Source organism: Periplaneta americana, chromosome 16, assembly GCF_040183065.1.
Source record: "Periplaneta americana isolate PAMFEO1 chromosome 16, P.americana_PAMFEO1_priV1, whole genome shotgun sequence".
Lineage (NCBI taxonomy): Eukaryota > Metazoa > Arthropoda > Insecta > Blattodea > Blattidae > Periplaneta > Periplaneta americana.
The window spans coordinates 98,369,008-98,394,804 of record NC_091132.1 but is presented as its reverse complement, the minus strand read 5'-3'; the positions used below and the strand labels follow the sequence as shown (position 1 = coordinate 98,394,804).

General features: G+C 33.9%; 1 protein-coding gene across 1 annotated transcript in view; it reads right to left on the bottom strand.

Moving 5' to 3' along the window:
* Positions 1–25,797, bottom strand: part of Alk (Anaplastic lymphoma kinase) — a 506,844-nt gene that overhangs the window by 17,201 nt on the left and 463,846 nt on the right. Inside the window, exon 22 of the mRNA XM_069812582.1 lies at positions 14,496–14,686. Within this exon, the coding sequence (XP_069668683.1) occupies positions 14,496–14,686 (191 nt within the window). The remainder of the gene's footprint in view (positions 1–14,495; positions 14,687–25,797) is intronic.

Below are 25,797 nucleotides of genomic sequence, written 5' to 3'. Positions count from 1 at the left end.
GAAATGTGTGAAAGCGGAGATTCAATTTCATAAATCACTGGCTGCACAAAGTTTTCTGTTTTAGTGGTGGATTTAAGACACTTAATTGCACAATTTGGTAATGACGCCTAAGTTCTAGTTCAGAGACGGAGAACTCGTATTGTCATTGAGGTCTGTACTAAAATGGAGGAAACACCGTGTGTTAAAATATCGTGCCACTAGGTTCGCTCATCGCCATGTTGGTGAGGGAATCTCTCTCTCTTTCTACCACAGTTGCTACAATGATGTTACCTCCCAAGTCCGTGTATGCATATTGAAATTATTGATATTGTGGGTTATCTTGAACTACTTCTTTTTGAATTTAATATGAGCTATGAATTCTCTAAACTTGTACGTAAACATCATAAATGAAATTAAGTATAGGCCTATAATGTATGTATGTATGTATATAATTTTACAACACATACAATTTTATACACAAAACAATAAAAATACACAATACAATTTAACACTATATTAATAAAACATAAAATAAAATACCTAATTTTACAATACAACCTACATAATTATGTGGGCGGCCGGGTAGCTCAGTTGGTAGAGCAGCTGGCTACGGACTGAAAGGACCGGGGTTCGATCCCAGGTGGTGACAGGATTTTTTCTCGTTGCCAAACTTTCAGAACGGCCCCGAGGTTCACTCAGCCTCCTATAAAATTGAGTACCGGGTCTTTCCCGGGAGTAAAAGGCGGTCAGAGCGTGGTGTCGACCACACCACCTCATTCTAGTGCCGAGGTCATGGAAAGCATGGGGCTCTACCTCCATGCCCCCCAAGTGCCTTCATGGTATGTTACGGGGATACCTTTACCTTTTTTACCTACATAATTATGTACAGGTCCTACATAAGTTTCACTAGTCTTTCACTTTACTCTCATCTCATTCCCTGTAGTGGCACTATGACGCATTTCACTGACACTTTAGCACACATTTCACTGACACTCTGTAACACATTTCACTGACACTATAGAACACATTTCATTGACGCTATAAATTATCACTAATCGGAACTGTTCACTGCACTGTAAAACCATAACTTCACTGACTCACCTCGCTTCACTGATACAACAGTTCAAATAAGTCAAATAATTACATCCTTATGCATACTTATAAACAGAACTACATTTAAACTAAACATTTCTAGTCTAAGGCCCTCTTACACGCTATTTTTAAATAATTTACAATTCAAACCAAGGAAGTAAACTCGTCAGGCTAGATAAATACATGTCCCCTTAAAAAATTAAATGTTGAATGTCACCTTAATTTTAATTTTCACTTTATACACAACTTTTTAAATTATTCTTGAATCTCCTTAAGGAAGGACAGCCCTCAAAGACCGCTGCAGGTAGGTCATTCCAATCATTTATAGTTCTATTTAAAAATGAGAATTTACCTACATCCGTTTTCTGTTTCCTACATTTGATTTTAAAATCATGATCGTTCCTACCAAAGTACGTTGGCTTTTCTAACCGAGCCGTTATGTCTACCCATGCTTTCTGACCTAGATGTGCTCTATACAATGATGTTATTCTAGTTTTCCTACGTCTGTTTTCCAAAGTTTCCCATTTAAGTTCTTCTACCGTATCGTTTCCATCTTCTCTTTTACCTTTAACAAATTTAGCTGCCCTATACTGGATTCTTTCTAAGGAATTTGCCTGATAAATTCTATAGGGATCCCAACACGTAGTTCCGTATTCCATTAACGGTCGCACTAACGTTAGATATGCTATTTCCCTCGATTTGGGGCTAGCCTTTCTCAAGATTCTCATAATAAACTGAAGTGCCCTCCATGCTTTACCCGTAACATTATCAACATGCTCTCCCCAAGAAAGTTTGGAGTTTAAATACACTCCTAGGTATTTACAACATTGTTCTTGCGGAATTACAACACCACTGAATTCGTAATTAAGACTAGTTTCCTCTCGGGTTTTACAAAATGTTATAGATTTACTTTTAGAACCATTTATTTTCATCCTATGCTTTAACGCCCAGTTATAAATTTTATTCAAGTCTGTTTGAATAGCATCTACATCTGAATTATTTCTAATCTTTCTATAGATAATGCAGTCGTCTGCAAATAGCCTCACATTTGATGTAATATTCTGGCATAGGTCATTTACGTATATTATAAAGAGTAATGGACCCAGAACGCTGCCCTGTGGAACCCCTGAACTTATATTTCCAATTTCCGATATTTCATGACCTACTCTAACTCTCTGGGTTCTACCTTTTAAGAATTCTTGGATCCATAGCATCACTCTTTTATCTATTCCTAGCCTACTTAACTTACCTATTAATATGTCATGTGGCACCAAATCAAATGCTTTCGAAAAATCAATCAAAACTGCATCGATTCTTCCGCCTCTATCTACCTCTTCAGCTAGATCCTGAACCAGCGACGTAATTTGACTATCACATGAGAAGCCTTCCCTAAAACCATGCTGGCGGTTGTAAAACCAGTCTTTCGCATTTAGAACATGACGAATATAATCCGATATCAAATGCTCCATGACTTTACATACGACAGATGTAAGGCTAATCGGTCTGTAGTTTTCGACATGTAATTTATTTCCACCTTTATGTATGGGTACCACTATAGTTGATTTGCCGTCACATGGAATAGCTGCATTGTTTATGGAAACATGAAATATACGTATTAAGTATGGAATTATGGCCTCGGAACCTAATTTAAGAATCTCTGTAGCAATACTATCTGGTCCTCGAGACTTCCGATTTTTTAATTTCGTTATTCTCTCTCTAACCCCTTTGGAAGTTAATTTGAAAGTCGAATTTGGTTCACATTCACGGTCTGTGACACAACCACTCCTATCAGCGGGATTATTATTATTATTATCATTATTATTATTATTATTATTATTATTATTATTATTATTATTATTATTATTATTATTGAAAACCGAAATGAAATAGGAATTTAAGAAGTCGGCCTTTTCTTTGTCATCAGTTATACTTTCTCCGTTCTGATTTCGTAAAAGCACTACTCCTTCATTTTTTCCTTTTCTCCTGCGTACATAATTATAAAACTGTCTCCAATTGTTACTTTCATCTTCTTTTAAAATAGTTTTTAGAAAATTTTCCTGAGCTAACCTTTTTTCACACTCAAGTTTTTTAATTAATTCGACATATTTTTCCCAATGCTCATGGCTTCGTTTACGTTTGCTAAATGCGCGCCTTGTCTTTTTTCTTTAAGTAGCGAATATAATTAGAGTAATATTCTGGGTCCGGATTTTTCTTAATTATTTTAGAAGGTATACATTTTACTAATGCCTCGAAAATTATACTCTTAAAATTATGCCACACATTTTCCATATTTCCTTCAGTCCTTAGAAAGTCATCATGCTTTTGTCGTAGAAACGGTTGTAATTCATGGACATCGGTTTTGTTAAAATTCCAGACAGACAGTGGACTTGACCTTGGATTTACTGTGTTTTCCCAGAAGATTTCTAATAAGACGCTATTGTGATCACTTATTTTATGAAGACTTTCAGAGTTGACAAAGAGAGAGACAGGTCTTAGTAGGTAAACATCTAAGAGGGCATTGTCACGCGTCGGACCATTTACTACCTGCGTGAAATCTTTACGCCAGATCAATTCATTAACAAGGGTCTGTGCATCTGAATTTGTATCTGAAATCCCGTTCCTCTACATTATTTCTAACTTAAAAAATACATATCGCACCAATATAAAAATATGAAAACCAAAGACAAATGCAGTTATATAAAAAAAACTCTTGCCTTATCTAGGCTACATATTTACTTGCATTACTCTCGAGTAGGATAAATATGGGTTAGGAATAGCAAAGATTAAATTAAAATAAAAGTTAAATACGATATAAGAAAAGTACACAATTATATTCATAGAGTTTTAAACATATACTGTAGTAGGCCTACTGGTAGTAAACCGAAACATATATTTTGAACTAGAAAGATTTATTCGCCATTAAAATTGTATAATTTTTGGTTTTGTCACAAGTTTAATTATCTTACACCCAATATAAAATAATATAATTCAATTTACCGACTTTTATAGATAGGCCTACCGGTATCTATACTTTGACCTCAGAATATAAAAACCTGTTATACTTAATTATATGTGATATAAGAGCTGAGTTTCCTTTAAAATTTAATCTCTAGTTAACAGAAATATGCTAAAGTAAAAAAGCTAATTATAAATATAATAAATACTAAATAACGGTACATAAACACTAGAAGAAAAATTCATTACATCAATTTATCAAAATAACAATACAAACAAAATATTATATCATACGGTATCGCACCAAAAGATCAATAGTTAAATATGAAATATATATAAACATTATATAGGAACGGCGGCGAACTTCTGCCTAAGCAAACTAGGCAGCTGCCTAGGGCTCTAATTTCGAGGGGTCCCGGTCAGGAATAATAACAACAACAATAATAATAATAATAATAATAATAATAACAATACTGCTATTTGCTGTGGCAAACTTTCGCGTGGCAATAAATAAATAAATAAATAATATATGTATATATATATATATATATATATATATATATATATATATATCAGTCAGAATCTCAATCAGAAGTAATCTTATAATTATAAATATAAAAAAGTATAGCCTAATTGGTACTTGTCTACTTCATTTCTAAGTCTGCTAGTCTATTTTCTAAATTCAAATTATGTTAAATAAATCCTACTCTGTAAACTGCCTAGGGTCTCTGGTCTCTATGTCCAGGCTTGTTTGGAAAATCAAAGTAGGCCTATATGCCACTTCGTTGTTACTCAGTCTTACATACGGTATGCTGCACAATATTTCACCATTATAACGGCAAAATTAAAGAAATATAATTAATATACATACTTCTTTCAACAAAACAACCATTTCCCATGTGCGTTAAAAACAGAGAAAGATACGCCTCAGGTGTGCCAATAGTACGGAAGTTACACGTCACGTTTTTTTTTTCAGCATTTCTCTACAGGAGATGTGTATCCAGTTTATAATGTTGAGATCACTGCGTATAATAATAATAATAATAATAATAATAATAATAATAATAATAATAATAATAATAATAATAATGATTTATTTTAGCTGGCAGAGTTAAGGCCGTAAGGCCTTCTCTTCCACTCAACCAGCAAAAAGTATACAAACATATGTATGAACTTACAAAAAATTCAACAATTTGATTTACGCAAGAGTTACATGTATACAAGAGTTATTTACGAATTAAACAACAAAATACAATGAACTATTAACTAAACCCTGAAATACCAACTATGTAGCAGAATTAAGCTAAAATCCATAGAATGTTAATATATTTCAAATAATGTTAGATAATAGAAAGAGGTTATTATGAGACAATTTTGAAAATACAGCACTATCAGGATGCATGTCTAAAGGAAGGAGTAACAATGTAGTCAGTGATAGATTAAGTCAGTATGATTTGAGTGAAATGCTAAGAAGGTAATCTTTTAAGCTGTTTTTAAAAGTGTTTATTGTCTTGCAGCCCCTAATACTTTGTGACAGGGTATTCCATTGTCGCGAGGTGGATACTGTAAAAGATGATGAATAACGAGATGTTCTATGAAGAGGTATACTTAACGCGCCACAGATAAGTGATCTGGTCCACACCTGTGGAGTAACGGTTAGCGCGTCTGGCTGCGAAACCAGGTGGCCCGGGTTCGAATTCCGGTCGGGGCAAGTTACCTGGTTGAGGTTTTTTCCGGGGTTTTCCCTCAACCCAATACGAGCAAATGCTGGGTAACTTTCGGTGTTGGACCCCGGACTCATTTCACCGTCATTGTCACCTTCATATCATTCAGAAGCTAAATAACCTAGATATTGATTCAGCGTCGTAAAATAACCCAATAAAATAAAAATAAAATAAGTGATCTGGTATTTACGTCGTGGTTAGAGTATAGATAAGAGAAACGAGACGAAAGGTAATTTGGTGTTGAAGTGTGCAGAATTCGAAAGAGTAAAGACAAAGAGTGTAAAGTTCTACGTTCTTTAAGTCGGAGCCACGAAAGATTTGCGAAGGACGGTGATATGTGATCATATCGTCGGACGTTGCACACGTATCTGACGCACATATTCTGAACTCGCTGTAACTTGACTGACAGTTCAGAACTTAGATCACTTAAGAGAACGTCACAATAATCGAAGTGCGGCATTACTAGGGTTTGTACTAGGGTAAGTTTTAGTTGCTGGGGCAAAAAGTTTCTTAAGCGACTCAAACAGTGAATGAAGGAACAGATTTTTTTATCGTTTCTTTAACATGAAATTCCAATTTAGATTATTATCGAAAAAGAAGCCAAGATTTTTTACGACAGATCAATATTGTAATATTGTAAACAGAGCAGTAAGCATGAGTGGCCTATTAACCCTAGCACTACTAAGCTTCGATCTGTCACGTGGATGGCTAAGGGGGGCAAAAATTGCCCGCGCTTTGTTTTGATTTTTTAATAGACTAAGAATTACTTTACTATGTTACTACACGATTTTCTATATCAGGAACATTAAAAAAAAAGACACACATATAAGTATTTATGAAAATAGTCTTATAAAAACGTATATTTCTCACATAGGCTAATGCTTTGGATATTTAAACTTCAGACTTTTCTGTACTAAGTAATGAACAAAACATTATTTTAATATTTAGCCTACTACACAATTGTCTATATCAGGAACATTCTAAAAGACACATACAGTATATGAGTTTTTGAAAATAGTCTTATAAAAACGTATATTTCACATATAGGCTAATGCTTTGACTTTTTAAACTTCAGGTTTTTCTGTACTAAGTAATCAACAAAACTATTGTAGACCACAAATAACAAAACTAAAAATCAAAGTCACAAATTGCTCAATTGTCAATAGCTTTTTTTCACTCACTTTCACTTTCATTTTCACAATTGCTGCATATGATTGTTTTTGCAGAATGAGTGGAACAAACATATTTACAGCACCTGCAGCAAACTATAGACACTTTTGTCATTTTGTCTTTTTCCCTTTTAGAGCTTTTTGTCTTCAAGCAGAGATGACATCTTCCCCGTGAATACGATGCACCAGAAGGAACAACTACACTAGTACTGGGAAGCGTTTTCCCTAGAACACTTTCTATTGCAGAGATGATAGGCTTTTGCAAACCTATAATATTCTTGGCTCTCTCTTCCACAACTGGCCTAACTAGTTGTTGGCCCAACTCTAGCATATAGAGCCTTCTTACATTATGCTTCTTCTTATTCCAGTCGGGGTTGTTTTTCATGAAAATTGTTCCACCATTGAGACATGCAATATCTAGATAGCGGCCACCTTCTAGTCCCCCGCTTCACAGAGTGATGTCGCGTCATTTGATCAATGCTATCTATACCTCCTTTTGTTTCATTATAGTAGAGATTAACATCTGTTTTCTTTTTCTCTGTCGACTCATCCACTTTTCTATCATTATGTTGTGTGGATAGAAGTAGGAGATTCTTAGTGGGCTTGAGTCTGGTGATGTATGAAACCAAGGTAACTGGTGTCTTGCCTGTTTTCGGGTCTGTGAATAAGAATCTAGAGGAATATAGCTCTAGACCCTGCGTCTTCTTTAGCTCTTCCGGTATGTGCTTTCTGTTACTCTTCAATGTCCCCACCAAAGTCAGCTTGTCATCATTGTAAAGTTCCTCCGCTAGCTCGATGGATGTATAATAACGATCCGTTGTTACATTTCTTCCGGTTCCTTCCAGCGGCTTCACTAGGCGTCTAACAACTGCCTTTGCACTCCGTTCCTCGGCGGGTCGCTCGTCCTTTCCTGCATAGACCTCCATTTTCAGAATGTACCGGGTGTGTGCATCCGATAACATCCTAATCAATATGCCATATTTGCCTGGCTTGTCTTTCATAAAGACTTTAAATGGACATCTTCCTCGAAAGAGCGAGAGCATTTCGTCGATTGTTAGATGTGCACTAGGTATGTAGTATTTTACAAACAATTCATCAATTTTATAGAAAACTTCGCGAATGGGGCAAAACTTATCTTGTTTTCGTCTTTCAGTTCTTGTTTGCTTATCATCAAATCTAATCAAGGACAGAAGTTCTCCAAATCGAATACGACTCATTGTAGCTGTGTAGATGTTCTTGCCCAGTACTTTTCCCCATAAATCATCAATTGGCAGTTCACTGCCATTATTTGCACCCATGAGTATCAAAATACCAATGAAGGCATATAATTCTCCTGTGTTTGTAAGTTTTAGATTCCTAATACTAGCTTTTTCGTTGGTATGATGCACAATAATGTTCACTATTTCAGGAGTTATAAACTTTTTGAAAGATTCTGACGCATTAGAAGTCAAACCTTCATGGAAACTCACTATATTCTGTACTGACCTGCGGACTTGCCTTGGAGGTGCAGTAGTATATTCCCTACCACTTCTTGCCATAACAGCGATGTTAGAAGTAGAAGCGTGCTGCTGATCAGGGGATGAACTTCGCGAACTTGAGTCACTTTCAATTTCTCTATGATATTCAGTGTCACTGTCGTATGTCACAACATTATCATCTTCTTCTGGATCACTTGCATCATCTATATTATCTTCATTTACCATAGCTGTCACCTCTTTTTCTGTGAGAAAACTCCGAGACATTTTGACACTCTGATTATTACGAGACATTTCACACAACTAATTTCCAACTGTTCTAGTTTGAACAACAAGACAGTTATTACTTTAAAAGCAACAATGACAACATAATTTGAATTAAATTTGTATATCCAGTGGTACCAACAATAAAACAATGTATATTAATCTGATTATTGATCAATATTTTCAGACAGAAAAATTGTCACATCCATGTCTAAGGGGGGGCAAAAATTGCCCGCACTATAAATGAAGATGGTAGGCAGATTTAAATAAATCATAAAAATTATAAATCCATGTCATTATATACTTGAGATATTAATCTACAACTACCTACAATCTTGTTTCTTCAGGTCAACAATTACTTATTCTACACAAATAAAACAAATAGTGCGGGCAATTTTTGCCCCCCCTTAGCAGTGCTAGGGTTAATATATAATAGCCTACAACAGCAACTAAGGTAGCGGAAGAAGCTTTCTGAGAGAGACTGTTCCCGTCCCTATTCTAATTCAACAAGGTCTTCATTATTTGCAAGTCACTGTATAGTGTAGCTTCATTTCACAGTCATCACTGATCCATGTTCTTCGAAGAAGATAATGAAATAACAGAGAATTTCATAGTGAACTTGAAGCGTTAATAGAGTATAGGCCTACTACAGAAATTCGTCTCCCCTAGAATTAGGAATCACGACCTGGAAAACACAATCTTCATGCAACATAGCAAACTGCAATACATCTATACGCCTGCAAAACAATTAATTACGTTGATATTTGGTGATCGTGTTATCAGTAAATATCATCCAATAGTATGGCACTCACAATCTGCAGATCTCATTCTGACCGACTTTTGACTGTAAAGTGATTTTTTGACACACCTAACAATTCTATAAGAACTGAAAGACATTATCTCGCAAGAAATTGTAAATATTTCAATACATCTGCAAAATGCTGTGCATTGTGTCGCAGAAAAAATTGAAGCGTGCGGACGAACAACGGTACAAGCGCTATTGAGCAAATTGTGCAACAGAGGAATTTTAAAACACTTCTGCTCATGCTGCACCCACATCACAAAAGTAAACGAGATTCCCGCGGATTTTCGACGAAGCAGACCATATGTCACGATAGAAGAAGCCTCAATCTCCATGTTCCACTCACAGTTCTAGTTTTGCTCAATTTGGCGCTTGTCCCGTTGTTCGGCCGCACGCTTCAATTATGTTTTTTGAACAAGAGAACAGCGGTATGAACCTGTCACACTCGTGGGTCTTAGTTCGAACTTAGGGTTAAGATACAAATTAGATTTACTTTAAATGTTATTTTAAGTGACCATGCTTCATTTATTTTAGGATGCTCCTTGTTATTATTATTATTATTATTATTATTATTATTATTATTATTATTATTATTATTATTATTATTATTATTATTATTATCTGGCTGTTGTTCAGCACACAAATATTAATAATAAATAAATAAATAAATTTTAATAATAAATAAATAAATAAATTATTATTATTATTAATTATTGTTTTTTATTAGTTGTGTTTATCATTAATTGTCATTATTGAGTGTAATTAGTTACCACTGCCACCGGGTATATACCCATTTGCAGTCTGGTATATACCCATTTGCAGTCTGAATAAATACACACATACATATTACATATTACCAGTATTTTTTAAAAATCAAACCCACTGTTTGCTCAATACAGTGATGTTTCTGTTTTCTTTTTTTTTTTTTTTTTTTTGTACCTCAAAAGTTGTAATATTTATAAAGCTCTAATATTTGAAGTAATTTTAAATGACCTTATTTATGTTCGTCAATTTTCGCGATTTTCTTCTTCTTCTTCTTCTTCTTCTTCTTCTTCTTCTTCTTCTTCTCCTGTTTCTTCTCACTTTCTGTGTTAGACTATAATTGCGTGTAGTTGTAAAATGTTGTCCTATTATTATTATTATTATTATTATTATTATTATTATTATCATTGTTATTACTATTTTGTGGTTTTGTCGTGCACAACCAGTTACGAAAAGTGGAAATAATATATTGCTTTTGAACGCCTGGTACGCTTCAGTTATGTTTGTTGAACAACAGAACAGCGGACGTATTATCAGTATTTTTTTTTTTAAATCAAACCCACTGTTTGCTCAATACAGTGATGTTTCTGTTTTTTTTTTTTTGTACCTCAAAAGTTGTAATATGTAAGCTATAACGCTCTAATGTTTGAAGTCCTTTAAATGACCTTATTTATGTTCTTCTTCTTCTCCTTTTTTCCTTCTCACTTTCTGTGTTAGATTGTAATTGCGTGTAGTTGTAATATGTTATGTTCTATTATTATTATTATTATTATTATTATTATTATTATTATTATTATTATTATTATTATTATTATCATTGTTATTACTATTTTGTGGTTTTGTCGTGTACAACCAGTTACGAAAAATAGAAATCTTATATTGCTATTGAACGCCCGGCACGCTTCAATTATATTTGTTGAACAAGAGAACAGTGGACATAACATTTATGACGCTCTAATGTTGGAAGTGATTTTAAATGACCTTATTTATGTTCGTCAATTTTTTTAGATTTCTTCTTCTTCTTCTTCATCTTCTCCTTTTCTTCTCACTTTCTGTGTTAGATTGTAATTGAGTGTAGTTGCAATATATTATGTCCTATTATTATTATTATTATTATTATTATTATTATTATTGTTATTATTATTATCATTGTTATTATCATGTGTGGTTTCGTCGTGCACAAGCAGTTACGAAAAATAGAAGTTATATATTGCTATTGAACGCCTGGCTCTGTAGTCAGCATTCAAAGCTCTCCCATCTCTCGGAGTGTCTCAGAATCGGTTTATCGAATATACGAGTTGTTTCTCATTCTTTGTGGGTGGACGGCAAAGGCAGACCACATTGAGCCATACAGGAGTTACAAGAGCCTTGTAAGGACGCGTTTAGGCCTTTCATTTAATTGATAATTCTTCCTCTCTTAGTACATTCAATCAATCAATCAATCAATCATCCATCGATTCATCCATTTATCGACTCATTGATTCATTCATACATCGAATCATTGATTAATTCATGTATGGATTGATTGATTCACTGATTGATTCATCAATTCATTTATTCATTAGTTGAATTAAATTAAATTATGGTTTATTTAACAACGCTAGCAACTGCCGAGGTTATACCAGCGTCTCCGATGTGCCGGAATTTTGTCCCGCAGAAGTTCTTTTACATGCCAGTAAATCTACTGACATAAGGGTGTCGCTTTTAAACACACTTAAATGTCCTCGACCTGAATCGGGATCGAACCCGCAACCTCGAGCACAGATGTCATCGCTACACCAAGTACGCTATCCAGGCCGACTTTATTAGTTGATTCATTCATAAATTCATTGATTGATTCATGCATCCAGTCCAGGTATTACAGTTGGGTAACTTCAAGAGCAACAACATGCTTCGTGAAAGTACAAGCATTTGAGCTTCAGAGTACGTCTCTTCTTGTTAAAAACACGCTATCTTCTTAAAAAGTGATTTATTAATGAAATAATAATGCAACTCTTTAGAGTAATTAAAAGGCATTATATATTAACAACTACTGTTTTAGAGGTATGCATTTTGAGTTTAAAATGTAAATATGACATTAGAATGTAGGCCTACGTACTTATTTGCTCTCCTCTTTAGTAAGTAATTGTAATTTATTTTATTTTTGCATTTCTTTACACACCAGATTTCATATTCTGCATTACACTTATATCCTTTGTTGTTATCAGTGTCCATTTGTTCATTTATGTATTAGTTATGAAGATAAGTGTATTAAAGTGATCAATCAATAATTGAGGCGTCCATTTACAGTTCCAAAACGCATTTAAACCTGTATAAAAAGCGTTTGAAAATTACGAACAGACTCAAAATGCCCCTTGTCCACAACAGAGAATCAATCATGGCTGACTATAGCAGCAATCATCAGTACAGTAACAAATGGAATCTTGTCCAATTGCGGAGCTTATGAAGAATGTGATATTCATTTCCAAAAGTTCTCTTGTCCATTTCTCATTTTGATTTGTCATCTTAGGTGCAATGTTTAATTTGTACAGAGAATTAAACATCTTTATACAATAATTTAATGTTTCTGTTGGTAGTACCTCAATAGGCACAGAGCATAAGAAACACATTAGTTTTAACGACCAGTACAGCTGTGAAACATAATCAAAGTTGTCCTGTTTTGTTGAGGTAAGTGGTGCATTGTAGGCTTTCATTTCTCTTACCGTACTTTATTTTTTACTCACATATTCTCAGTTTAATCATTGCATTAATTATTACGTTTTACTTCATCATAGCTTTTATAAAAAATATGGATTAACTACAGCAACAGTCTACAAGTTTTGAGAGTAAGATTAGGCGAGTATCTAGTGCAGTGACACCTTTACTTGAAGGGAAAGGGTTCATCGCTTACTGAGCCTGCACTTTGGAGAGGCCTGGACTAACTTGCAATTGTTGGAATTTTAAAACAACTTGAGACTGTCAGTGATCTTCAAGTTGAGTTGCCATCTGAAGATGAAAATGAGGGGGGTTTCATGGAAGATCTTGAAACTGCCAATGGCTAGAGACAATTTAAATGCTATTTGCTATTTTGCTATTAATAGATAACTATGATTTATCAAAATTCTGAATGTGTTCCATTCACTTTTCATTAATTTTGTGTAAATTTTATTGATGCCCTTTCTTCTTTGCCGTAGTGGAGATGACCGAAGTATACATTTCTGTTATTTAGGCTTCTAAATTGCTTTTATTTTTCAGGATTTATATACTAAACAAGACAACATAGATTCTTTATTATTATTGTTATTATTATCATTACTATTAAATATTATATTCTTTTCTGTCACTAATAAAATGTTGCAAGAACAAAATTCCCCTTATCCATTTCAAACAATTCCAAAATCGCCCTTGTCCACAAAACAATTCCAAAATAACCCTTGTCAAAGTAAATAACCTTATTTTCAACAAAACCAATAAGAATTTGGAGTTAATTCTTTCAGAATGCCATTCTGCAACAATGAATAAACGAAATACGAACGTTTCATCAACATTTTCCAATCAAAAATACCAATAAAACGTTTTTATCACATTCCCAAAAATTAAACAGCATGGACAAGGATTCTTTTGGAAATGGACGCCTCAATTGTAGATCTATATCAAACAAACACATTTTTTAATAAGACAAAGTAAATTTCCTTCAATTGTTAATCCGTTTGTGTACTTAGAAAATGTCGGTTTCTTGTATGATGAAGTGCGCCTGATGTTCTGTCTACTTGCAAATCATAAGGGATAACCGGTTGTAAATCGAATAATCGGTCGGTTGCCCGACCTTGGTGGATGTTCTCTAACCAGTCGAATCTAAACCGGTTATAAGCGCTATTTTGCAGCACTTTGGTGGCTATCATATCTGACTCAATATTAATTTTGTGGCTTGAAAAATATTTTGTAGTTTACATGACAGGTTTCTAGACTGACGCTATAAAGTCTGGTAGGTAGTGATATTGCGAACTTAAAAACTTTTGAGAAAGAATCTAAATGGCATTTCCTTCCCTAAGAATGTAACAGTTACTCACTGCGACTCGGATCTCATTCTCTTGTTACAGAATTTGAACACAGCCTCTTTGATGATGAGAATGTATGTCCACACTTTGTGTGAAACTACTGATAGTTGGAATTAATTGTTAAAAAAAGATGTTTCATTATAATAATATTTCTTTCTATATTCATTATCTTATCCTTTATTTTTTTTTACTTGCTTGGATCCTTTGAAACTCTGTAAGTGGTAGAGTACACTCACCTGTATATGTCCCTTGCCATTCCAAAATCAGCAATCTTGACTACCCTGCCAGGTCCCTTGGTAGTAAGCAAACAATTCCGGGCTGCTATATCTCGGTGAATGAAGCGGTTTTGTTCCATATATCTACATCCCTTGGCAACATCCATGGCACACATGAGCAAATCTTTCATTGTGAGTGGTGATGGACGCTCCTGTCACATAGAAAAAGGTGAATAATTATTGTTTCGCTTCATATTACCTCCTGATTTGTAGATAACACATTAAGAATTAATTTATCACATACAATAGTTTCTAATTTTTATCGGTGATTGGACTGATCTGTAATGAAAATTTTCAGAAATGTGAATTAAAGGAAAGTAGAACTGCTATTAAAGAACATTTTTATCTCTAAGAACAATAATCGCTCAGACTGTCAGTCAGTTCCTATCATATATTAGACTTATGATTTTCTAGTCTTATAGTTGGAAATTTTAAATTATGAGAGTTGGAAGAATGCATTTTTAAATTATATGAAACACAGTGAAAATGGTGATTAACAAGAAAGACTTCCTAAGGATATTTGTTTTAAAAATGTCATTACCATCAGTCGAAGAGGAAGCCAAAACCTCAGTTCTTACAGCAAATGGATGGCATTTAGTACGAGCCTGCCAGATATAATATATTACTTCCACATTCTCTCATTTACAGCAGATAAAAATTATGTTAAACAATGAATTAAAATGAATTTACAATAATGTACAAGGATGTACGTTCTAGGTTAGGTGGGAAGACCAATTTTAAAATACTGAAATCAATAAAATTAGGGAATTTGAGTTAAATCGTTGGTTTTTATAACGATAATGAAATTGCAAACATACTGGCCCTACACTCAGTGTTGTAACGTTCTCTACAAGGATCTTTGCAATCATATTCAATCGTGTTGCGACATCATCAAAGTGAAGAGGATGTGAGTATATGCGATTGTCAGCGCTTAATTCACTATGAATGACATAATTGAGGAGCTCGGTGGAAAAGGGGCCTATGCCACAAGAACTCATTTTTGAAGGAGAAGCATTTTTAAGTCGGTGCTTCTCCTATGTCAAGTATGCGCATATATGCAATATAATACACATGTATATGATCTATATCCAAATCGTGGTTGGTATCGAGTCATTATTTTGCACAGTGATAAAACAACAATCGAATTTATTACTTATAGAATACTATCATGGTAGACTACTTGGTTGTTTTTCGTCTCACATACTGCCTACTACTGTTTCTTAATATCTCTCCTTTCATTATCCTTCCATTCATGCCTATTACGATGAAGTTTCTTGGCAGAAACTATTTCATTTCTTTGCTCCAACTGACTCAAATTGCTACACGATTCCTCCATGTTGTGAACAATGCAAACGTTAAATAGTACTACATTGCATTTAATTGGATGGATGCGTACAACTGCGCCTATCAGAGTCACTGTTCTATGAAGCCAACACACAGTGTGACATGGGCCTTTGTTCCACAAAGATTCTCTCTTCAAGTGAAGAAGAATTATTTATAAATTCTTACCATGTTCAGTAGACACATGCCATAACACTGGAAGTTCATAAAATAGGTGCTAAATGGTAAGATGTGTCGGATTATAGAAGGAACTAAAAATCGATAGGAATGTAGTATGGCCTCCTTTTCCATGGGCCCCATAAAATTGTGGCGCTCAGAATAATGACGGTAGATCCCAACGACTTCGAATTTTGAGATAGATGTACGATTATTTATAGGCTATACTCCTGCTGTTTACCTTTCATACGGTGAAGATTCATATTTATTGCGATATGCCAAATCTGTCATATTTCACACTGAAAATTAGTCTTAGTGGGAAAGAAAGCTTTCTCAGTGAATAAATGGTATATCCCAACTGTGTGAGCTTTCGTTTGCGTCCATTATAAGTTCATGGCATTGTAGTCAATATTATGGCGTTCACTAACTCTTTTACTGGACATTCATATTGTTCCTCTTTGGATTTAATTAGTAAAAATTAAATTTTTCGATTCATTCATATAGGATATAGATTTTTCGTACCAGGTCATAAAAATAAAGGAAACTCATCATTATCTTATTTTTTTAACTTCCATATAGGCCTACTCTGTTTAATCAAACAGCAGAAAAACAGACGAAATACTAAAGACAAAGGTTCAAGAATTTTCAGGTAAACTTTAAGCACTATATTTAACAAATTCTGAAAAAAAAAAACGAGTTTTCATGTTAAAAATTCGCAAAGCTTCAAACATGAACAAACAGAAAATGTCATTTTCCTCAAAATAAACTTCGGTTGGGATCTACCATTATTATTCTGACCGTCGCAATTGTATTCGTACATTTGTTCAAAATCACTATGCAGTACTCAATCTTCAACATGAAAAGACAAATTTTTATCATAAACGAAAATTTCCAATTGCTTTTTACTGCAACCGAATATCTTCATGCTGTTTTAATGTAAAAATGGAGATTAAACGTGTATGCGTAGTATTTTTTCAGGAAGAAACAGGATAAACTTATTATAAGGTACAAATTCAAATCGATTCTGTGTTATATGGCTACATGAAATGATTATTACAGTAGCCATAAACAGAGAATGAGTAGTTGAGTGGTTTTCAATCATGTGACTTTTCTCTCGTCCGTAAATTTTCTAGTACAGGCGGCTGTGTTAGTAAAGAGAGCATTGTTTTGCCTTACGTCTTGTGCTGCTACTTCGTAACGACAAAGTACTGTACATAATAATTGTTAGTTAAATTATTTAATTTCATTAAGATTATTTTATATTATTCGTATGTTCTAACACAATCAGCATCTGAACTTCAAAGACGAATATATTATAAGTGATTCTTGGTAACAAAGTTCTAAGTCACATAGTTATTCATAAACTTGTGTATGTATTTCATAAGATATGGAGTGTTTAAGTCAAAAAAGTCATAATAAAGTTTCCACCGATGAATATTCGAATGGCATTTGCTCATCACCTCGAGAATTTTTCACGGTATTAGATTGAATCAAATTTTGCAGCAAATGGGAATTTATTACGGCTGTGAATTGTTAAGCGTATATTCATTATTGCAGTGCATAAAGTACTAGATGATGATCCTGAATGTACGATCGGTTTTCTGATTGCATTCTAATCAACATGTATGCTGTTGTTTACTCAACTGTCCGAAGACAAGTCTGAACCTCTTAAGTGATATCAAGAAGATACCAGTTATGAGGCAGTGACGTACTGTAAATTGATCCAAATTGACTGCGTGGTTATATAAATTCCCAAAGTAATCGCTTTTAGTACTTTAAAAAATATTAATATATTCATAATTTAATTCCTACCAAGCGAGAGATAAAGGGATTTAAATCGCCGTCGCAAGAGGATGCTCAGAAATTAGAAGTATACCATTAGTAGTGAGAGAGAAATAGTATATTTTCTATTAGGAAACTGTTACTGCTGATAGGTATGTGAAGATGATTTTGTCTCCTTTTAATAATTATATTGAGAGGGAAAGTAATTTTGTTGTAGAAGTAGGAACGGCAAAGTATACAAATCAAACCGCAGCACCCTGAATCAATTGAAAACCAATATCCATGATAAGAGTGCCTCCATTTCTCGAATGGAATTGCAACAAGTGATGGTAACAATATTTATAAAATGAAAGTGGGTAGTTTCAACATCTGATTTTTTAGTTTCGGCGAGTAAATAACTTTTTGAATATTTATTTATTGTTTTATTAATAATACTAGCCGTACCCTCGCACTCCGCTGCACTTTTTATAAATAAATATTATTGACTTAAATCTCTTATATTTCCAAATACAGCTTTGTTATTGTTAGTCAATAATTAATTTATTATCAATTATAAATCGTTTGTTCCTGAATTACTTTCAAAATTGTATTTAGAACTATGAATGTAACTGTTATTACTATGCAATAGGTTCTGGATTTGTTCGATTAATTCTACTTTGAAGATAGGTATTATGTTAGACCTAATAGAGTCTGAAATAGAAAATATTTATAAGAACTGAAGGTTGTTAGTCTCAGCTGGAAGAAGGCTTTGTCACCAAACGATGCAATTTGAAGTAAGGTGTTGTACTGCCCTATATTATATAAAACGTGTGTTGATAATGGATGTACTACTACAAGTACCTACATAAGTTTTTAATTGGTTGCGAGGGCTCTTGAATCTCAGGAAGAAAAACTTTTCCAGCAGCGCAACGTATTCAAAACTAATTTACAAGCAAGTTAAACGAATTATTCTTGTAATGAAAACGGATGCTCCCTAGACCAAATAGTCATATTTCAATTATGTAATTACTTCATAGCTTTATCTGGAATTTTATGACGTTGTGACTGAAATACCTATGTTGTTAATTGTTTTTATTGTAACGTTCGGCCATAACTGACAGAGTATATAAGATCTCGCGCTCAGAGGTGTGGAGTTTGGGGTTTGAGATGGTCTACAAACCACAAGTCATGCTAAAGATCTTGGTTTGTTAATTACTCAATATGGAGTATTGTTCACTACATAGAACTGTACCTCCTAGCCTATATCTTACCCTAGCTCACCCAAATACGTAATTAAGTAATATGCACTGTTATGTTACTGAATAATTAATATTTAATATGTGCCGCGAGTATATTTGTAAAATTATTCCATCTCTGGCTTTCATTCTTTCATAAAAAAACGCAACGCAAATCAGACATCAAATACCTACAAATGGCATTAAATTTAACTGCAGTATAGCTAATTATTAGTTTCGACAGTATACGATATAACGTTTTCTGTGGGTAAGGTTCTGTTTAGTCCTAACTTATTATGCATTTGTGCCCAGTCCTCGATTCATTCATGAGCTTCTGTAATGACATAAAGCCTACGTCCATCTAAAGGAACTACACTTTCCAATGATGAAAGAATTATTTAAATATATTAAATAATTTCCTGAGATTTCCCCATACAAAAACAAATATTTTCTCTTCATAATATAATAATATTTAGTATATTATAAATACATATCATATCATCCGTATATTAATCCTATTGTTGTCCAAAGACTCCAAGACCGTCTTAAATAAATGCAGAGTCATTCGTTTTAACTTTATTACTCGTATATTAATCTAACGTGGCCATGATATAAAAAGCATTGTTATTTTAAAACAGACATATCTCGCCATTTGGTAATGCAGAATTCCTGCACGGAAATACTATTATGTACTTCGGTACAATCAGTCCTATAAAAATTTTGCATGGAACAGAACTTATCGGAAATCGTTTTAAATGAAAGTTTTGTTATGTAATAGTTTTCATAAAATCAATAATAAGCGACATATTTCGATTTATTTAATAAAATTAAGGCTCCTTGTAACCTCCTTTAAATAAAGTATTTTAAACGACATATATAGCCTAAAATTTAAGTTACAATGAATTGAATTTATATTCCAATTTTCATATAAATCTGCTCAGTCATTATCGCGTGAAAAGGTAACAAACATCCAGACAGACTGACAGACAGACAGACAGACATACAAATAAACATTTCAAAAAAGCGATTTTCGTTTTCAGGATGGTTAATTATACATGTTAACACTAATTCCGTTTGGAAAATCGAAAATTACCAGAAAAATTTTGGTTAAAGATTTATTAGTAGTATAGATAATTAGTGAGTATAATCAGTCAGTATACAAGCCGAATAAGATGAAAGTTCGCTGGCCGAAAGCCATTTAGTCGTTCTTTCTGCATAGGCCTATATTAGATAAATAAATTGTGTAATTGATTATTTATTTTTGCTACTGTAGTTACAAGTCACTTTTTACAAAGTTCCAGCCAAATAATGTGAATTATGTGACAAGGCATTTCATGAGACATTCATTTTTAAACAATACGTTTTTGGTGTTTAGTCAGGAACTGAGATTAACTTGTCAACATTCAGGAACTGAAATTAACATCTCAACTAAGGGTAAATTTAATCCAAAAACTTTCAATTTTCATTATTTTAAAATTGAAGCAGACAAAACCGGAATTGCCATCCCTGTAAAGAAAGTGTACCAACGTATCACCGTAGTCAATGGCTTGTCTGACTGTCAAAAAATCTGCGAAAGAAAGAATTCAGTGATAATGTAGTGGTTGGTTGATAGGTACATAGGTAGGTTGGTTGATTGTTTTCCAATGTGCTGTTTTGATATTTAAGCCATTAACAGTCTAGCTCTCCAATATTTGGCGGTATTGCAGGTCGCAGTCACTACTGCTGGGCAAACTTCCTGGTGGGATGTATCCATCTAGACTTCGTATTACCCATGATCACACATATAACAGATTGCTCAGCCTTATAGGCTTTAACGGCAACAACTTTTTATCAATTTCACTATGCTGCCATCTAGCTACTGCATAAGAAATCACGTTAAACTCTCATTTGAATTACATGAAGCAACTGTACTCCCATCTAGCGGTCGTTCCCAATCGTCGGTGGCGATCCTGGTGGTTGTTCTCTTCCACATGTTACCGTTTTTAACATTGGGATGGCCAATCTGTTGTCTATGTGATCTAGGACATTACATAAGATGCAATTAGCTGAGGATAAGATGGCAATTTTGTGAAGATATTACATGACCTGTAAGTAGTTTGAAGACAGTAACTGTTGGTTCTTTTATGGTTTGCATTATGAGATTGCGGTCTCTATGTAATTTTTGCCATTTATTGTTCTCGGATGCGTGTTTCAGCCGGTTTTCATTTGCGTGTCTGAGTTTGTGCATATTATTCTTTCGACAGATTCATATGGTGTTAACTTTGATTGATCTGAAAGATGAAAGCAACTGTTTTGGCAAGGAGGTCAGCTGCCTCACTACCTCATAAGTCGCAATATGAAAGGATCCACTCAATTACTACTTCCTCATTCATATGCTGTAGATCAGTGGTCATCAGCACTCGCTGAAATGTGCAAAGGGTAAGCGGTGCCGTCCCGTGTGCACCGTCGTGCACCAGGAAGAAATAGAGAGCATACCCGCTAGCAGCTACGAGTGCACCATGGTGCACTGCGTTTTTCGCGGGTAAGAGACGCTAGCCCCAGGGTCCTCTGTGCTGACGACCCCTGCTGTAGAGCCTTGATAAATTTGCAGCATAGTCTTGTTCCGTTATCCTTTGACTTTAATAATGCTTATAAAGGCTGACCTGGAATCGGTAGAATTACCACTTTTTAAATTTGCTGTGATCTAAATAGTCTATTAAAATGTGAAGGGTGTTTTGTATTGCAAGTATTTCGCCGTCAAAATTTGTTGCTTCAACTCCTGCATGACAGTAAGATGCAAAGTGGAGACATGTTCCTTCTGATCCTGCTTCTAGTTTCTCATCTAATAAATATCCGTCAGAGGAGGCATGAAACCAGTTTTCAATTAGAAATTTGGTACGGAATTAATATTGTTTTCAATGCCAAACTTTTGAGAACTGTGTGGGAAGTCTCAGATTTTTTTGTCTATCCTTTCGTCTAGTTCTAAATGAGTTTAGATGGAAATAAAGTCCCTTGCATTCAATAAAAATGAACTGAAAATGTAGAAATGGTTGACTTAGAATAACATTCCACTCACAAAGCATATGTACAAGTTTGAATTGTGTCAGCGCATTAAAATTCAAAAGCGAAGACTTCTTTTACGTCAAATTCTCAGTGAACATGATCATATGGTGCTTCGTCTACACTCTACAGTGATAATGTAGAAGCGGGAACTTTACTTAGTTGCACTATAGAGGACTAATAATCGTCCGTGTCCAATAACTGATTTAGACTATTTTTGTCTGTGTAAAGTGCGAAATAGCTACTAACAGTAACTACTATAGAGGAGAAAGAAAAACATCCACTGTAAAACTTGTGCTTACAAAATTACTACAAAATATTGGCTTTGAGGGACAAGCGTCCAGTTTGAAGGAGCTTTTCAAGAAACTGCGACATCGATAGAATAAAGTAGGAAACAACAGGTGCCTACTAATTATTGATAGAGACATTCGCTATGCACATATTACATATCTAAGGACCACCATAGAATTCCAGCCAGAAAAGTATTCGAATTAGCAATGAAACATATTTATAGATCCATCAAATCTCCAAAAGCTGATGAAATTATAACGCACAAGGGCTTAAATAACCTATATCCAATGTACAGCACCTTATCATTTTGTACGCCGGCTCTTTATATTCAAATCCAAATGAAAACAGTGGACATTAACTTACCACTAGGATATGAATGATAAAAATATTGATAGTCGCTAGACAAAATGAGTGCTAATTTCGAATTTTATACATAACTCAGTATTGGTAATAGGCTGTATATCGTACCACAATGTAAAATGTAAGTCATTTAGATTGAATACAAAGAAACCGGAAGTGTCGAAGTGATTGACTTACAGTAACAGCCCATTCACATAGTATGTTCAAGTCTTAAATATATCAATGCATTAAGATTAAAAAGTGAAGAAATTCCTTTTACACAGGGTGACCAGACGTCCTCTTTTGTCCGGACACGTCCTCCTTTTTAGGCCTTTGTCCAGGGTCCGGGAGGATTTAAAAAAAAAAAACAAGAAATGTCCTTTTTTTCGTAACTTGTATGCCTGATATTTTGAAACTATCTGATTTGACGCCTTTTTAAGTAATCTGCCTTTTCGTAACTTGTATGCCTGATATTTTGAAATTATCTGATTTGACGCCTTTTTAAGTAATCTGCCTTTTCGTAACTTGTATGCCTGATATTTTGAAATTATCTGACTTGACGCCTTTTTAAGTAATCTGTGTTTTCGTAACTTGTATGCCTGATATTTTGAAATTACCTGATTTGACGCCTTTTTAAGTAATTTGCCTGTAGATGATTCTCATGGCTTTCATATGTAGCTAACTGTAAAATAATTTTATATTATTAAGTTTTATTATAAGCATGCTATAATAAAATAGATACTGACATAATTTTAAGTATAATATAGGCCTAAGCCTAAATCTAAATACATATTTTCTGTCCTCTTTTTTCGAACAATGTCCTCCTTTTTGAAGCTTTGTGTCCTCTTTTTTATCGATGTGAATCTGGTTACCCTACTTTCACATCAAATCCTCAGTGAACATGGTAACATGGCGCTTCATCTGCCAGCTTACCACCCAGAATGAAACAGTACGGAGGAAGTATGTGATGATGGCAAGCAACGAGTGGCTCAGTGTAATGTTAGTGAATTATGTGCGGAGACTGTGCAAACAGAGATTTTCGGAGATTATGGAGAGTGAATGTGCAGCTGTTCGTCGTTGCTTTCTTCAAACAATGCATTCAAAGAAAAGGCTTATTGGAACCACAAACAGAGCGCCTCACTATTTAGCTTGGTTGGTATTACCTCATCTCGTCAAGAAATTTCGTAACTCTTGACTTGATCCGCATTTTAAAGCTCCAATGCTAATATAAGATCTATGGAATAGAATAAGTGAAACGAAATGAAAATTAAATCAGCTACAGCAGCAAGAGACGTAATATCAGCGATTATGAAAATCGTTGTAAATACCTCGATGCAGAGAATACGATGAGCGGCATAGCGGAAATGGAATGAATGGCATTTTTATACTCACTCACTCACTCACTCACTCACTCACTCACTTACTCACTCACTCACTCACTTAATTTTACTGAACTTACTTTCTTTATGAATATAACGAAAGTAAATTAAATGCGGTTACTTTTAAGAACAAACATAATATGATTATTTTTTTAATTTTTAAGAAGACATCACTTCTTTGGAATCATCTTCAATCTAGACGTACTTCCAGTACCACATAATGTGTCCGACTTCAATTTAGAGTATCCTTCTGGTGACAGCAGTATCAGTGTGGTAGAAACATTTTGTAATAATCTGTGGCAATGATTCCCAAACTTATTAGCTGACAACCTTTCACACATCAGTATTTTCGTTGACCCTTCAAAGTCGTCAATGAAAAGAAATTAAAGAATACAAATATAATATACTGTAGGCTGATTAATTCATATATATATAGGCTATAAATGTATTTAATCAATTCATTGAAAACATTAACACGTTTCTAATTTTGTTCTTATATTATGTTAGTGGGTTACATGTTAGAAGTTCTGGGTGTAATTTAGCTAAATAATTATACAGCCGAGGGTCAAAATTAATGCTATACTTTAGACCAGGAGATGTAAAACATTTAGGTTCTACTAATGTTGAATTATTATTTCGTCTTTCGTCATGATTATGTGCCTGTAATATAAACTTATTATGATTTTTATGATAAAATTTTACAGAGTGTTCAATATTAAATACATTACATTCAAAATAAATTAATTTAGTTGGATAATCAAAACGTTTCTTCAAACAAATTTTAATTATTCGTTTTTGTAGTAAATTTAATGAACTAAGATTAATTTTTGTACTTCCACCCCAAACAATAATGCAATATTGAATGATAGACTGAAAAATGGCCAAAATACACATTTCGTAGAACTCTAATGGGTAAGTAGCATCGAAGATTAACGAATTTATAAATTGTTTTACGAAGCCTCTTACAAAGATAAGTATGCGCATTTGTTTGCCTGAAGCGTATCAATAATAAACTCGTCATGTTTCATTTATATTTAAAATTTCAGTAAATACATTTCCATTTAAAATCCAGTAAGTATCAACTCCTGACCTGATAATCTGTTGAACAGAATAAAATAACACGTATAAGACATTTCATCCCTTAAGAGTTATAAAAACTATCTCTTTCCATTCCCTTCCCAAACCTAAATGCGAGGCTGGTAACTATTAAGTATTGTTACCGGCAGGTGGGCTACAAAAAAAGAGGATAAAATTATGTAAGTCCGTTTTACATAAGCTACAAACAAATCAGCCACACAGACAAGTGAGCAAGCGTACTTGAAGAAAACAAATTAATTTGATCTGTGCTGACGGGTGAACAAAAGTGTAAAAAACCTGCGTTTGCAACTTGCATCCATAGTTGCGACTGAGCGATATTTCGCCGTTTGGGTTATATAAATATAGGTTTTGCGACCTATTTTTAAAGAATTGCGACAATCGCCATTTGGACGACTTTTTCCTGGAATTTTGCGAAATTTGCTGACACAGAAAAACTATTTTATTTTACTTTAACTTACTTTATAGTTTTAAAACACACTTTCTATAATTCAAATATTTACTGTTGTTATTAGTAGGCCTAATATTATTATTTTATTTATGTTTTTTTTCTCGTTTTATTTCCCTCGTAAATGTTAAATGCTGCTGTATTTAGAATAATTTTATTTTTCTCTGGTTCTCAGCCAG